Consider the following 13320-nt stretch of genomic DNA (forward strand, 5'->3'; position numbering starts at 1 on the left):
AAAGGGGGAAATGGAAAAGAGAAGAAAGAGCGAAAAGGAGCAAGTTGCATAGATTAACTCCAGGCTTGGCTGAGTCCGTAAATGAAAAGCTAATGGTTTCATTAAGGGCAGATGGGTTGGTTGGTGTCGTCCCTGGGGAGTGAGGGGGCCTTTTCAGCTTCTGAGCCTCTTCCTCCCTCCTCCCCCGGGATTGCAGCAGCATCAGAAGGCCCCTGTGTCCTGGCCCTGTGCCCTGGAGTTGGGGAGGGGGACACCAGGCAAGGAGGGGTTAGGTGGATGCCCGGCCCCTCCCTGCTCCCCTGTGACACTGGGACTGTGGGCGGTTTCTGACCCTCTCCAGGGCCGGGGGTGGCTGGACCAGCAGCCAGGCCACGTCTGAAGGAGTTCTCAGCCTTCGCCACAAGTCATGACCTCCGTGACCTTGAGCTCTGGCCGCGCCTCCTGGACCTCGGAGTCCTTGCCTGCCCGGGGAGGGGGTGGGGGTGATGAAGCACGTGTTTCTCAAAGTCGTCGGTGGGGTCCTCGTGTCCCCCCCGCAGGACCTTAAGGGTAACGTTACCTGCTAGCTTCCTTCTTCCCCATTTCTGTGGGAAAAGGGGGCCGTCGGAAAGAATCGCGAGGCTGTGATGGGAGACACGGCCCTCGCATCCTAAGTGGGCGGCAGAAATGCGACACGTACATGCCCCCGTGCGATCGGTTTCAAGGGGAGACCAGGCGCCCGTTCGCGTGGTGGCTTTTGCACGGGCACTGACTACGCTGTCTCGGGGCCGTGCCCGGGACCCGGCGACAGGCGGTTGAGGATGATGGGTGAACTGGGTTGCCCTCAGGGAGCACTCCCTGCCCCCCTGGCGCCCCGCGGGGTCAAGACCTCGTATCATCTTGGAGCACTTCGCCCAGACAGACAGCAGGGCTGTTTCCTCTTCAGCAAATTCAGGGGCGCAGCCAGACCCCAGGGTTCCCCACCAACAATCCGTAGAACCGGCCAGTGGGATTTCCTAATCAGATTGTGTTGTTTCATGGTGCGTTCGTAACTCCTGTCTGTTTCCTCCCCTCAAACCAACTCCGTTTCCCCCCCAACCCCTTTAATTGCTGTAGAAACATCAGGAAGACAATAGAAATTAGAGCAGAGAGGAGGCCCCCTCCCCGGTTACCCGGCCCCTGTGCCAGTCCCCCTTCCCCCGTCCCCGCCCCCCATCCCTGTCCCCCATCCTGTCCCCTTCCCCCCTCCCCATCCCGTCCGCCTGGCCCCTGTTTGGTTCTTCTTACAGTCCTTGGCCACATGCCCCAGTGACTTTCGCGTAGCTGAATCAGAGCAGGCATTCCGTGTACAGCCGACGTGATAACATGAAAATTTTCCCGGGATGGGGCCGGAGACCCACTGTCAGTGACTGGAGAGCTGCCCGTGGAGGAGACCGCACCTCGTTTAAGCCAGATTTCTGTGGTTGGGCCCCTGGTCGTTTCCAGCAAGGCTGCAATGCTTACCTATCGTGCCTGCGGGTATGCCTTTATCTTCTCAAGTTCAAGTCTAAGAAGAACTTCTAGACAACGGATTTAAATATTTGTGCAGCTGGGCTGCTTCCTAAAAGGTTCCACCTTGCCACCGGCAAAGTCGGAATAGACCGGTTTCAACAGAGCTCGGCCAGATTTTTTGTGTCGTGTCCCTTCTTTCCACATTCCTTGTACTTTAAAGGGCGTGACTGGTACCACACGACTCTCCTCTCACCTGCCTGCGAAACTACAAAAGACGACCGGGCTTGATTAGGTTTGCCAGCACCCTTGGCTTGAATTATTTACTTGTAATGATTAAAAAAAAAAAAAATACCACCTTCCTTAACAGAAAAAATAAATAGACAAAGGCTGTAAACAGACAAGAGGAGAGAAATCCAAAAGACCATCAGTTACGTGCAACCTTTCATAAGCATAAAGCAAATGCAAATTTACTTCCAAGTAACATAGCCTTTCATTTGTAATAACCTTTATAAAATAAAATGGAAGCATGAAGTGTAAGAACGAAGGCCACGGGGGCTGGGGGAGGGGCCGGAAGCACCAGCCCTGTGTCTTCTCACTTGGGCGACGGTGGCTCCTGGGGCGTCTCGTGGTGCAGCTGCGTTGGAACTCTGGGGTCTGTTCGGAGGCTTGCAGCGTCCAGGCGACCGTGTGGATAGTGAATCCAGGCTCATTTCTGCAATTTTAGCTCTTCCGTGATAGCAGCCACCCCACCCCGCCCGCCGCAGCCTCGTGGCAGGAGACAGGGCTCGCGTGAGCAGCGTGGACACTGGGAGCCACGATGGCCATGGGGACCCCGTTCTCCCAATCCTGGGGGTCTGTGCCCGGAGTTGATGGCTGCTTCTCATCACGGAGCCGCAGCATCCTGGCGGGAAGCCGTCACTGCAGCCAGCAGTGGGCCAGAGCCTGCTTCCAGCCCCCACCCTCTTCTGTGTCCCCTCTTGTCCCCTTTTGGGGGCAGAGATTTAGGGACTACGACACTCACAAGCAACCACACGTCTGTTGGAGTTTAGAAAAGTCACCGTGCACGCCCCAGGGGAATGGCTCAGCCTCACAAAAGATGTGAGAAGAACTTAACTTTTTAGCTCCGACGGATCCCAGGTACAGAAACAGAAAACCAAACTCAAGGAAGGGAGAGAATCTGGTTTCCAGAGTTAGCACAGTATTAATTTCCGGTGTCCAGTTTTCAACAACAACAAATTGCAAGGCATAAAAAACATGCGATCCGATCAAAGGAGAGAGACAGAAGCTGTCCCTGAGAATTCCAGTTGGCAAACCTACCAGACAAAGACTTTAATACAATTGTCCCAAAGACGCTCAAAGAGAGGGGAACCACGAAGCGGGTCAAGGAAACAATGTAAAAATGAGCAAAATAGAAATAACCAAGAAATAGAAAACATGAAAAGGAACCAAAAATAAATTCCGTGGCTAGGAGGGACAACATTGGGAATGCAAAATTCACGAGGCGGCTTGGAGGGAGGTTTGAACAGACGGAAGGAAGACTCCCAGGTAGGACCGTTGACGTTACGGAGTCTGAGGGACAGGGAGGAAGAGGGGTTGAGGAAAGGCACACCAGTGGGACAGCAGCAAGCGACCAACGTATGTGTGTGGTGTCCCAGAAGGACAGGGGACCGAGAGGGGGCAGGGAAGCCACTTAAAGAAACACTACAGACATATATGCTGTTTCTACCTTCTGGCCTCCCCATTCCCTGTTTCCACAACAGTCTCGCCTCTTTGTCCCTCAAGGTAACAGGTGTATAACTCGTAGAGACTTCTCAGTATCCATTCTTCCCCCGAGCCTCTGCTTTAACAACCCCCCACTTTTCTGGCACAAGACCACATTTCCCAGCTCCCCTTGCAGCGAACACGTGGTCACGTCTCTGACGTCTGGCCGCCACGTACGGAAGTGGGGTTGCCGTGGGAGACTTCTCAGAGCCCCCCTCTAAAGGCAAGCCTCTGTCTCCCTCTTTCCTTCCTCCTTCCTTCTGCTCGCACGTCAGCACGATGATCCGCAACTCTGACCATCATCGTGAACCGTGAGGACGAGGGCCATGTCGTGGGACAGCGGGATGATGACCCAGGAGGAGTCGCTGTCCCTGGTGACATGTTAGAACTTCCATACCGGACCGTGCCCCTGGAGACTTTTTTACTTTTAGCCAGGCCGGGGGGGAAGGAATTCGTATAAACTCTCAGACCGTCATGGAACATGTGTAAGAGCTTTAAAAACGTTCCTACTCTCCAATGCAACAATTTCCCCTTAGAATTTATGTTCAGGATGTGATCCGAGAGGCGGAGACCTATGTCTAGGGATGTTCACGACTGTCCCGCACATAATGTTGGAGACGCCAATGGCTCGCCAGTGGGGAAGTGCTTTGGTGAAAGCATGCCCACAATGATGATAATATGCCGTCATCAAAAAGTGTGTATGCTTAATTCGAATGACGGCGGGAAATCTCCCCGTATAAGGTGAAAGAGAGAGCTGCACGCTGTACGTGGGAAGAAAAACATATGAATCACACGTGGGAAAAGGCCCGAAAGTGAACGTTTTTATTTTTGTTTAAAAATTTTTGTAAATGTTTATTTTTGAGAGAGAGACAGACGGAGTGTGAGCTGGGGAAGGGGCAGAGAGAGGGAGACTCAGAATCCGAAGCGGGCTCCGGGCTCCGAGCTGTCAGCACAGAGCCCGACGCGGGACTCGAACTCACAAACTGCGAGATCATGACCCGAGCCGAAGTCGGATGCTCAACCGACTGAGCCTCCCAGGCGCCCCAAAGTGAACATTTTTAAATGGTGGGATCAGGTCTCTCTAGGGACGGCATTGCTGGCAACTTCTGGCCACTTCCTACGTTTTTCTTTGTTTCCCAGATCATAGTAAGCATTCCCCCAATGCGCTTACCCAGGTGCAGAGGAGACGAGGTTGGGATTAATGCCACAGCAGATGTCGGTCACTTACCACGTGATCGCCACCAGCACCGCCTGAGCACCTTCCCCACTGGGGCGGCGGATTGCGCAAACCCTGTGGACACAGTGCAGCTCGGCCTGTGGCCGCGAGCCGACAGATAGGGGAAGGGAGGCAGGAGACGGGAGCAGTGGTCCACGTGCTCATAGTGCCGGGTCCTGCGTGTGTCCGTCCCTGTGCCCCGCCACGCTACTGTCCCGTGTCATGGGCGCTCCCTGCCTGGTGACGAGCTTCTTGGTTCCAGTCATTTCCGCGTGTTAGATTTCCGGTGTAGACAAAGGGCCCCAGCTCACGCTGCCGGGGACCTCCCGATGCTTCACAGCGCTGCCTCCCCTTTCTGCAAAGCCCCTTCTCGGGGGCTGCGCGGGGAGGGCAGGCAGGGGGCCATCAGCCCTGCGTCCGACCCGGGCGGCCAGATCTTGTCTCTCACTGGAGGCCACGTCCCGTGGACGAACAGGGACTCCGTCCGTTCTTAGAGAAACCAGCTTCCTCTGTCTATGCCGGCCCTGATAGCAGATGAGAAGGCGTGGAGGGAAGTGTACCCCCAAACTGGGCGGGGGCGGAGGGGTCGGCCTCGCCTCTGCAGGAGCTGGCCGGCCCCACCCGGCCTCATCCGCCCGTCGGCAGAGCTGGGCAGCCGCACTGCCAGCAGGGTAATGAAAGTCAGAGTGGTAGAAGGGAAGCGACGGCACCCGCCGGGGAGTAAAAGCTTGTTATGGCTCTGAAATGGCCCTTTTCACGGGGCTGCCACGCAGGACTGGGCGCTGGCCGGGAGAGAAAAGAAAAGCAGAGCCAAGGGTGGCCCTGGGTCCCTTTTTCTTCCTTTTTACGTCAGTGGGTTTTGTTTTGCTTCTGAATTGTAAAACCTGGAGCTGAGCCTCGAGAGGACTGGGGAGTGACTTAACCCGGTCCTCCCACCGCTGGGGGGAGTGTTCCTGAGGGCAGAGCCCGCCCGTGGCTCCCCGCTGAACCCGAGTGCCTGGACCAGCACCTTATGGTCCTTAGGAACGGCGCTTATGAACATGTGCTGAGTGAAGGAACCAACGGATGACTGGTCTGACCCTCAGGATGGGCCTGGGGGAGGGGAGGCCCATCCCCTGCCTCGCAGAGGTGATCCCTCGGGTGCTTCCTGACGTCTGGGGGTGCACGGCGTGCATGGCGGGGAGAGACGGGCCCCCTGTGGGCATCCCTCCCACGAGCGAGTCCGGAGGGCTGGAACGTCACCCCCATTTTGCAGGTGGGAAGACGGAGACCCGGGGGCTGACCAAGGTCACAGAGCTGAGGGCAGCAGCAGGTTGGAGGCCTAGGTCGGCATGGCTCCCAGACAGCCATGCCCGGCACCCCAGGCCTGCCCGGTCCCTCGAGGCTCACTCCCCCACACCCACCTCCCCTCTGCACCGCTGACCTGCGCTCTCCCCCGACGCGTCCCCAGGATCTGCAGATCATCAGCACGGACGAGAGCCAGGTGTTTGTGGCAGTTCAGGAGTGGCACCAGACGGACACCTACAACCTGTACCAGTCGGACATGCGCGGCGTGCACTACTCGCTGGTCCTGGAGGACGTGCGCAGCTCCCGGCAGGCCGAGGACAGCGTGCTCATCGACATCCTCGAGGTGGGTGCCAGGGTGGGACCCAGGGGCGCCTGGGGCCCTCGGCCGGGTGTTAGGTGTCACCCCGTCCTCGCTCCCTCCCCTCTCCTCCCCTCCCCTCCTCTCTCCTCCACTCCTCCTCTCCTCCCCTCCCCTCCTCTCCACTCCCCTCCCCTTCTCTTCCCTCCCCTCCCCTCCTCTTCCTTCCCCTCTCCTCTTCTCCCCTCCCCTCCCCTTCTCTTCCCTCCCCTCCCCTCCCTTCTTTTCCCTCCCCTCCCCTCCCCTCTTTTCCCTCCCCTCCCCTCCCCTCTTTTCCCTCCCCTCCCCTCCCCTCTTTTCCCTCCCCTCCCCTCCCCTCCCATCTCCTCCACTCTTCTTCCCTCCTCTCTCCTACCTTCCCCTCCAACTCCCGTCCCTCCTCTCCTCTCCACTTCCTTCCCCTCCTCTCCCCTCCCCTTCTCTCCCCCCCTCCTCTCCACTTCTCTCCCCTTCCCTCCCCTCCCCTTCCCTCCTCTCCCCTTCTTTCCTCTCCCCTCCCCTCCTCTCCACTCCGCCCCCCTCCCCCTCTCTTCTCCCCTCCCCTCCCCTCCTCTCATCTCCCTTCCTCTCCCCTCCCCTCTCCCCTCCCCTCCCTCCCCTCATCTCCCCTCCCCTCTTTTTCCCTCCTACTCCCACCCCATCGCTAATGCTCTCTCTCAGGTCTGCAGATATATCTGCAAAGTGTAAAGCACCAGATATTTGAGGCTTTGCAGGCAAGGAAGATGCTACGTAGGTGCTTTAAGAGCAGGAGACAGACTTACTCTTTCTGATGAAATTAAAAATCCAAAAATGGGGTATGACTTCTTTGTAATACAGGTCTACTAACAGAGAAGAAGGATGCTTTGGGGAGGGATATTTTGCTGATTGGGGAACAGCGTTCACGGTTCTCATCACGGACGCAATCGCAGGTTGCCATCTGTAAAGCCATTCCCCGTGTGCGCCCATGCAGGGCGGGGTTTGGCCCGAGGGACAGAGCCTGGGACTCCTGCTCCGTCTCAGCCCCCGAGCGTCCCTGCCTCCCTGCCTCTCCCCCTGTGCACTCCCTGGGGTCTCTCCTCAGCTGTCTCCCCCTGCACTTGCTGTCCCCTGACACCGAGGCCGATCGGAGGCTCTGAGCGGGGGCTCCTGGCTCCCGCGCGGGGGCCTCAACCCTGCACTATCTCATTCTGTGCCTGGATGCCACAGACGTCAGTCACGCTGTTCCCCGCCTGGACGGCCCCTCACGGCCGGTCCCCTCCTCTGCTCTAGTCCACACCGGAGCTGGGCAGGAGGCCTCTCGGCCCATTTCCAGGTCAGGAGCCCGAAGCTCAGAGAAGGTCAGCGACCTGCCCGCACAGACCCGGGAATCAGCAAGGAATCCGGAACCAGCCCGGGCCTGTCCACCCCACGCTTGGCCCCAAACTCCTAGCTAGCACGCCCTTGCTCCGTCTTTCACCTTCTCGCTCTCCCTCCTTTCCTTGCCCTCGGGGAGCCCCCGCCCGTGAGAAAGTGCCCCAGTTACAATAACTGCTGGACGGTGGGCCTGCCAGGCCTGCAGGGCTGAGGGCGTCCCTGCTGCGAGCCAGCGAGCCAGCGGGAGCCTGGGGCAGGCAGTGGGGTTTCTCGGCCTGGGAAGCGGCCTCCCAGAGAGACCCAAGGCTCAGCATTCACCTCTGAGCTGTTAGCAAGCAGCACGGAACCATTTTCCCCGAGAAAGTAATGACTGTAATCATTCGTCAGGGTTCCCATCCCCGCTAGAGGACTCAGAGGAACACAACCCCAGGCCCACTGCCGTTTGCTAGAAGCTACTTGCAGGAGCCCCCCTCCCGGGCCCCCCTTCCCCCGTAGAGCCTCCAGGGAGGCCGCTGGGCTCCCCCCAGACCCGGTTCTGCAAGGCGTCTTCACAGCTGCTGCACATCCCAACAGGCTGGGGGAGAGGGCACGAGTGACGGTGGCAGGGGGAGGGCGACCAGGGCCAGGGGGCCGCAGACAGGGGCACGCTCCACGGCCTGTCCCGTCCCAAGGTGTCTCTGTGCTGGGCTAGGAACGGGGTTCAGGGAATCCCAGTCTTGTCCCTGTCCCTGAGGAGCCCTGCCCATAGTTGGGGGGGGCAGCCATTGTAGCGGGCTGAATGGGGACCCCAAAACTATATGGCCATGTCAGTCCCCGGAACGTGTGACCGAGACCCCATCTAGAAAAGGGGTCTTTGCGGCTGTCATTGAGTGAAGGCCCTGGACATGAGACCACACTGGATTGTCCAGCTGGGCCCCAGATCCGGTGACGAATGTCCTTTGGGGACAGAAGAGGAGATACGGGCCCAGAAAGGCAACAACGTGAAGGCAGGGGAGAGGTTGAAGAGATGTGGACACAAGCCCGGGGCACCGGGAGCCACCAGAAGCTGGAAGGAACAAGGGAGGGTCCTCCCCCGGAGGCTCTGGACGGAGTGCACCCCTCCCACACCTCGGTTTTGGGCTTCCGGCTTCCAGACAGTGGGGGAACAGATTTCTGCTAGGTTAAGCCCCCCTGTTTGTGGTGCGTCCTTACAGCCACCCCGGGAGTGAGTCGTTCCCGGAAGCGGGCGCAGGTGTGAACACATCGCTTTTGGGAGCCGGTGCCGGTCTGCTCAGACCCAGCCTGGGGCGGACCCGGCCCATCCCTGCCATCTGCCATCTCGGGGACGTGAGGTTTCCGTGCTGTTTGCTGCTGGGCATTCTCGTGGAGACCAGCGGGATAGGACAGAGAGATTCCTGAATGAAGCGAGCCAGCGCTGGCCAGGTCCGCGTGTGATCTGCCCTCAGGGTGTTGGGGGAGGCCTCTGCACGCAGCACTGGGCCTCCGGGAGGCAGAGAGATGGCACCGTGCGCGGGAGAAGGGGCTGTGGTCCGCACGCCCTGGGCCCCCCTCACCTCCGGAGCGTGCCCGGTCAGCCTCGGCTCTGGGTGAGAAGTGAGGCCCCGCGGGCAGAGCTCTCGGCGGGAGGCTGGCTCACGGTGCACGCTCTGTTGTCAGAGGGCTCCGGGCAGGTGTTCACGACTTTTCTCGTTTTGCTGTCCCAGGTCCGAGGGGTGAAAGGAGTCTTCCTGGCAAACCAAAAAACCAATGGGAAGGTGGTGACACTTATAACCTACAACAAGGGCCGCGACTGGGACCGCTTGAGGCCACCCAGCACGGACATGAACGGAAAACCAACCAACTGTGAGCCTGTGAGTCCCTCTCCCGCCCCACACCCTCCCCGGGTTGGGCACAAGTCGTCCCTGAAGGGGCCCTGGGCGTCCCGGGGAGGGCCCCGTCTGAGAGACGGGAACCACGGGCTTCTCTGGGCGTCGCGGAGAGGGGCCAGGGGAGCCCCTTGCTTTACTGGAGGCTTAGCTGGAGGTCGGAGAGGGAAGAAGCATCAGTCAGCACTTAGCACCACACGGCTGCGTAACAAGCGGCCAGCGACAATCCTGTATTCTTCAGCTCCCGGCTGGGCTCAGCCACGCGCTCTGTGCACCTTGGCAGGGCCCCGTCACAAATGTGGGGGTTGGTTGATTTCAGGGCTGGTCTGCTCCCTGTATCTGGCCTCCTCCTCCCGGGACCGGCCCCGGCACACTCTCATGGCCGTGGCCGAGGTGCAGGAAAGTGAGCAGACACCTGCTGAGTAGACGGGCCGGCACGTAGGACCGGGGAGCGCACCCCCGGTGGGGGTGGGCCGGGGCCACAGCCCAGATGTCGTGAGCTCCAGGCCGGTCCTGCTATCCCAGGGGTGCCCGTCCCGTGAATCCCAGTGGAGGCCGTCCCGCTTGGCCACCGGGAGATGCGGGCAGCACGCAGGCCCGTGTCTGTGAGGCCGGACAGATGCTGTGCTACGGGGGCCTGGCCTGAGAGACGGGCTGCTCGGCGCCCCGCAGACTTGCCTCTCCTCACTCCCTGGGGAGCTCACCACCGCCACCAGCACCCGGGCCTTCCCCAGCGGGGGAGTGGGGGGCGGTCTGGAGTTCGAGCAGCACAGGGCTGCAGCCTCCGGCCAGGTGCCTCTGTCAGTCGGTGCCTCTGTTAAAAAAGGAAACAAGATGATAAAAATCGGTGCCTGGGCCTCGCGGGGAGGACGAGAGAGAACAATGCACGGTCTCTGGTGGGGAGCAGGCTGGAGAGGCAGAGCACATCCCGTCCTTTCCGGACTGCCCCCCTTCCCACGCCGTCCTGTAGCCTGGAATGCCTTCTTCCTTTTCTTCGTCCAGCAAACTCCTATTGACACTTGCAAACCCTGCCCGGATACTCCCTCCACTGAGAAGCCTCCACTGGGCATTACTTGCTCCTCTGTCTTCCACTGGCCCTGACTGTAGGTCCTTTGCAGGTAGGGGCTGTGCTCTGGGGGTGCCCGAGCCCTTCTGTAGCTCTGTTCTCTCTGCACAGAAAGAATGACAGTGTCTATTTGACAAGGATATTCTTTCAACAAAGATAAACGGGTACCTACTATGTGTAAGGTGCATTTCTGGGTGTTTGATGATTATTTTTTTTAAAGAGAGAGAGCATAAGCAGGGGAGAGGAGCAGAGGCGCAGAGAGAGAGAGAAAGACAGAGAAAGAGAGAAGGAATCTTAAGAAGGCTCCGTATTCAGCACAGAGCCCCCAGCACTGCAGGGCTCTATCCCATGACCCTGGGATCATGACCTGAGCTGAAATCAAGAGTCAGACGCTCAAACCGACTGAGCCACCCTGGCGCCCCTGTTCTGGGTGTTTAGAAGACGTCAACACCCCAAACACATCCTTTCCAGATCTTTGCAGGGCCTCTGAATATGGTAGGCCCCCCGCCCCACCGGCCATGGTGTGGACACAGCCCAGGCAGAATCGGTTCCTTCCTCTACCTGGGGACGCTGACTCCCGAGGTCCCCCGGGGCAGCAGCCTCAGCCTGGCGGGGACGCCCCGTGAGCCCAGGCCTGGGCTGCCCTTCACCTCCTGCCCTCAGCCCCCGACGACGCCCTCCCCGCTGGTACGGGAGCAGAATAGCCCCTGGGACCCGTGTGGAAGATGCATTCCCTGCCGCTCGTGCAAACCCTTCTGAGACAGGATTGCCGTGAAGGGCTCATTTCTGTGTTGTCATCATCAGCAGAGTTAAGCCATATTAATCCGTCAAAGCAAGTTTTTGCCAAGAACAGAGTCTCGTCTGCGGCTGCGCAGCGTGGCCAGGAGATCACCTTCGTGAGATGTGTGAACAGAGGGATGAGGAACAGCCGTAACCGTATCACCCAGAAATAGCAGTAATCGGGCATTTTCCCTGACAATCTTAGCGTAGATGCCGTGAAAGAGTCATCATAGGGACCCTGACACGTGTGTGATTTGTCCTAACTCTGGGTCACTAGCCCTCCCCCCCCCCCCGGGGCCATCCCAGGGCTCCGCGGGGAAGGTTTCCCTGCCGGGACGGGGACGCCTTACGCAGAGGGATGGCACGATCAGATCTGTTTCCGGAGAACGCCTATTTGGAGGAGTTTTGAATCTGTTCACACCTTAATTCAGAATGAAAGCCCAGTAGGTTTGCAGCCCTTCTCAGACCTGGGGCTGAGTCACGAAAGGCGCTGAGAATGGGGAGCCGGGGGTCCCCATGGGCCTCCCTGCGTGGCCCGCCTCACACCCACCCAAGCCCCCGCGGGCACCCGGGCCCACCTCCCCCAGGACGGGACTCCTGTGACCGCAGCCTCCCCTTGGAGTCTCCCGCCCCGGCCCCTCTCTGACCTCAGGGTGTCTGAGCGCCCCGGGGGTCGGCCCCCCACGGTTCTGTCTCGCCCCGCCCACCCAGCCCTCCATCAGCTCAGTCCAGACGCGGCTGGAGGGCTGTTGTAAGGCCTTGTCTCAAGCTGTCGAACCCCAGCAGAGCCCCCCACACACAGCAGCTCCGGGACCGGCTGAAAGACATTTGTCAGCAGGCCCTCCACGGCTCCGAAGGGGACCACCCCAGCTCTGCCTGCACCTGCCAGCATCCTGTGGGCCACAGCTGACCGCACGGGACCCCGAGGAGTGTCCCCCTTTAGGCCCAGACAAGTACCCAGCATCCAGGGTAGTCCACTGGCGGGCGGGAGGGAGAGGCAGCCGGCTTCTCCGAGACAGTGCCTCTGCTGTCGTGCTCTGCTCCCTGTGCACGGTGATTTTGTGTGCACAGTGCCTCGGGGGACGTGGGCAGGCCTGGTGGCAGCCCGGGGAGGCCCTCCTGGCCACCGGGGAACCTCGGGCTACTTCCCCTTTTCTGCCACGTCCCTGGTGAGGCTCCTTTTTCTTCTTCTTTTTCTTGATTTAATTTTATTAGTAGTATTATGATTTCTTTTTACGTTACATCCCAGTTAGCATATAGGGCAACAATGATTTCAGGAGCAGAACCCAACGATTCATCCCCTACGTATAACACCCAGTGCCCATCCCCACAGGTGCCCTCTTCGGTGCCCCTCGCACATTTAGCCCCTCCCCCTCCCCCAACCCCTCCTGTAACCCTCAGTTTGTTCTCCATGTTTATGAGTCTCTTCTGTTTTGTCCCCCTCCCTGTTTTTAGATGATTTTTGCTTCCCTTCCCTTAGGTTCATCTGTTTTGTCTCTTAAAGTCTTCGCATGAGTGAGGCCATATGATATTTGTCTTTCTCTGACCAATTTCACTGAGCATAATACCCTCCTGTTCCATGCACGTAGTTGCAAATGGCAAGATTCCATTCTTTTTGATTGCCGAGTAATACTCTGTTGTATATATGTTCCACATTTTCTTTATCCATTCATCCATCGATGGCCATTAGGGCTCTTTCCAGACTTTGGCTATTGTTGATGGTGCTGCTCTAAACACGGGGGTGCATGTGTCCCTTCAAAACGGCACACCTGTATCCCGTGGATAAATGCCTAGTAGGGCAATTGCTGGGTCGTAGGGTAGCTCTATTTTTAGTTTTTTGAGGAGCCTCCGTACTGTTTTCCAGAACGGCTGCACCAGCTTGCATTCCCACCAGCAGTGCAAGAGAGATCCTCTCTCTCCGCATCCTCGCCGACATCTGTTGTTGCCTGAGTTGTTCATGTTAGCCGTTCTGACAGGTGCGAGGTGGTATCTCAGTGTGGTTTTGATTTGTCCTTCCCTGATGATGAGTGACGTTGCAAACACCTTTTTCTTCTGACTTAGAACTCTCTTCTCCCCCTGGGAGCCGCCCTGCCTGCAGATGTCGCAGGAACGTTCCTGCCCCGTGTGTCTGGTCACCAGATGGGGAGGGGGAGAGAACTGAGTGGTCTCACCATACCCCCTCACC

General features: G+C 58.8%; 1 protein-coding gene across 1 annotated transcript in view; it reads left to right on the forward strand.

Annotated features, from left to right (window-relative positions):
• Positions 1 to 13320, forward strand: part of SORCS2 (sortilin related VPS10 domain containing receptor 2) — a 472981-nt gene that overhangs the window by 398691 nt on the left and 60970 nt on the right. The window contains 2 exon segments of the mRNA XM_058723168.1: positions 5898 to 6077; positions 9128 to 9274. Coding sequence (XP_058579151.1) covers positions 5898 to 6077; positions 9128 to 9274 — 327 coding nt within the window.

Source organism: Neofelis nebulosa, chromosome 3, assembly GCF_028018385.1.
Source record: "Neofelis nebulosa isolate mNeoNeb1 chromosome 3, mNeoNeb1.pri, whole genome shotgun sequence".
NCBI lineage: Eukaryota > Metazoa > Chordata > Mammalia > Carnivora > Felidae > Neofelis > Neofelis nebulosa.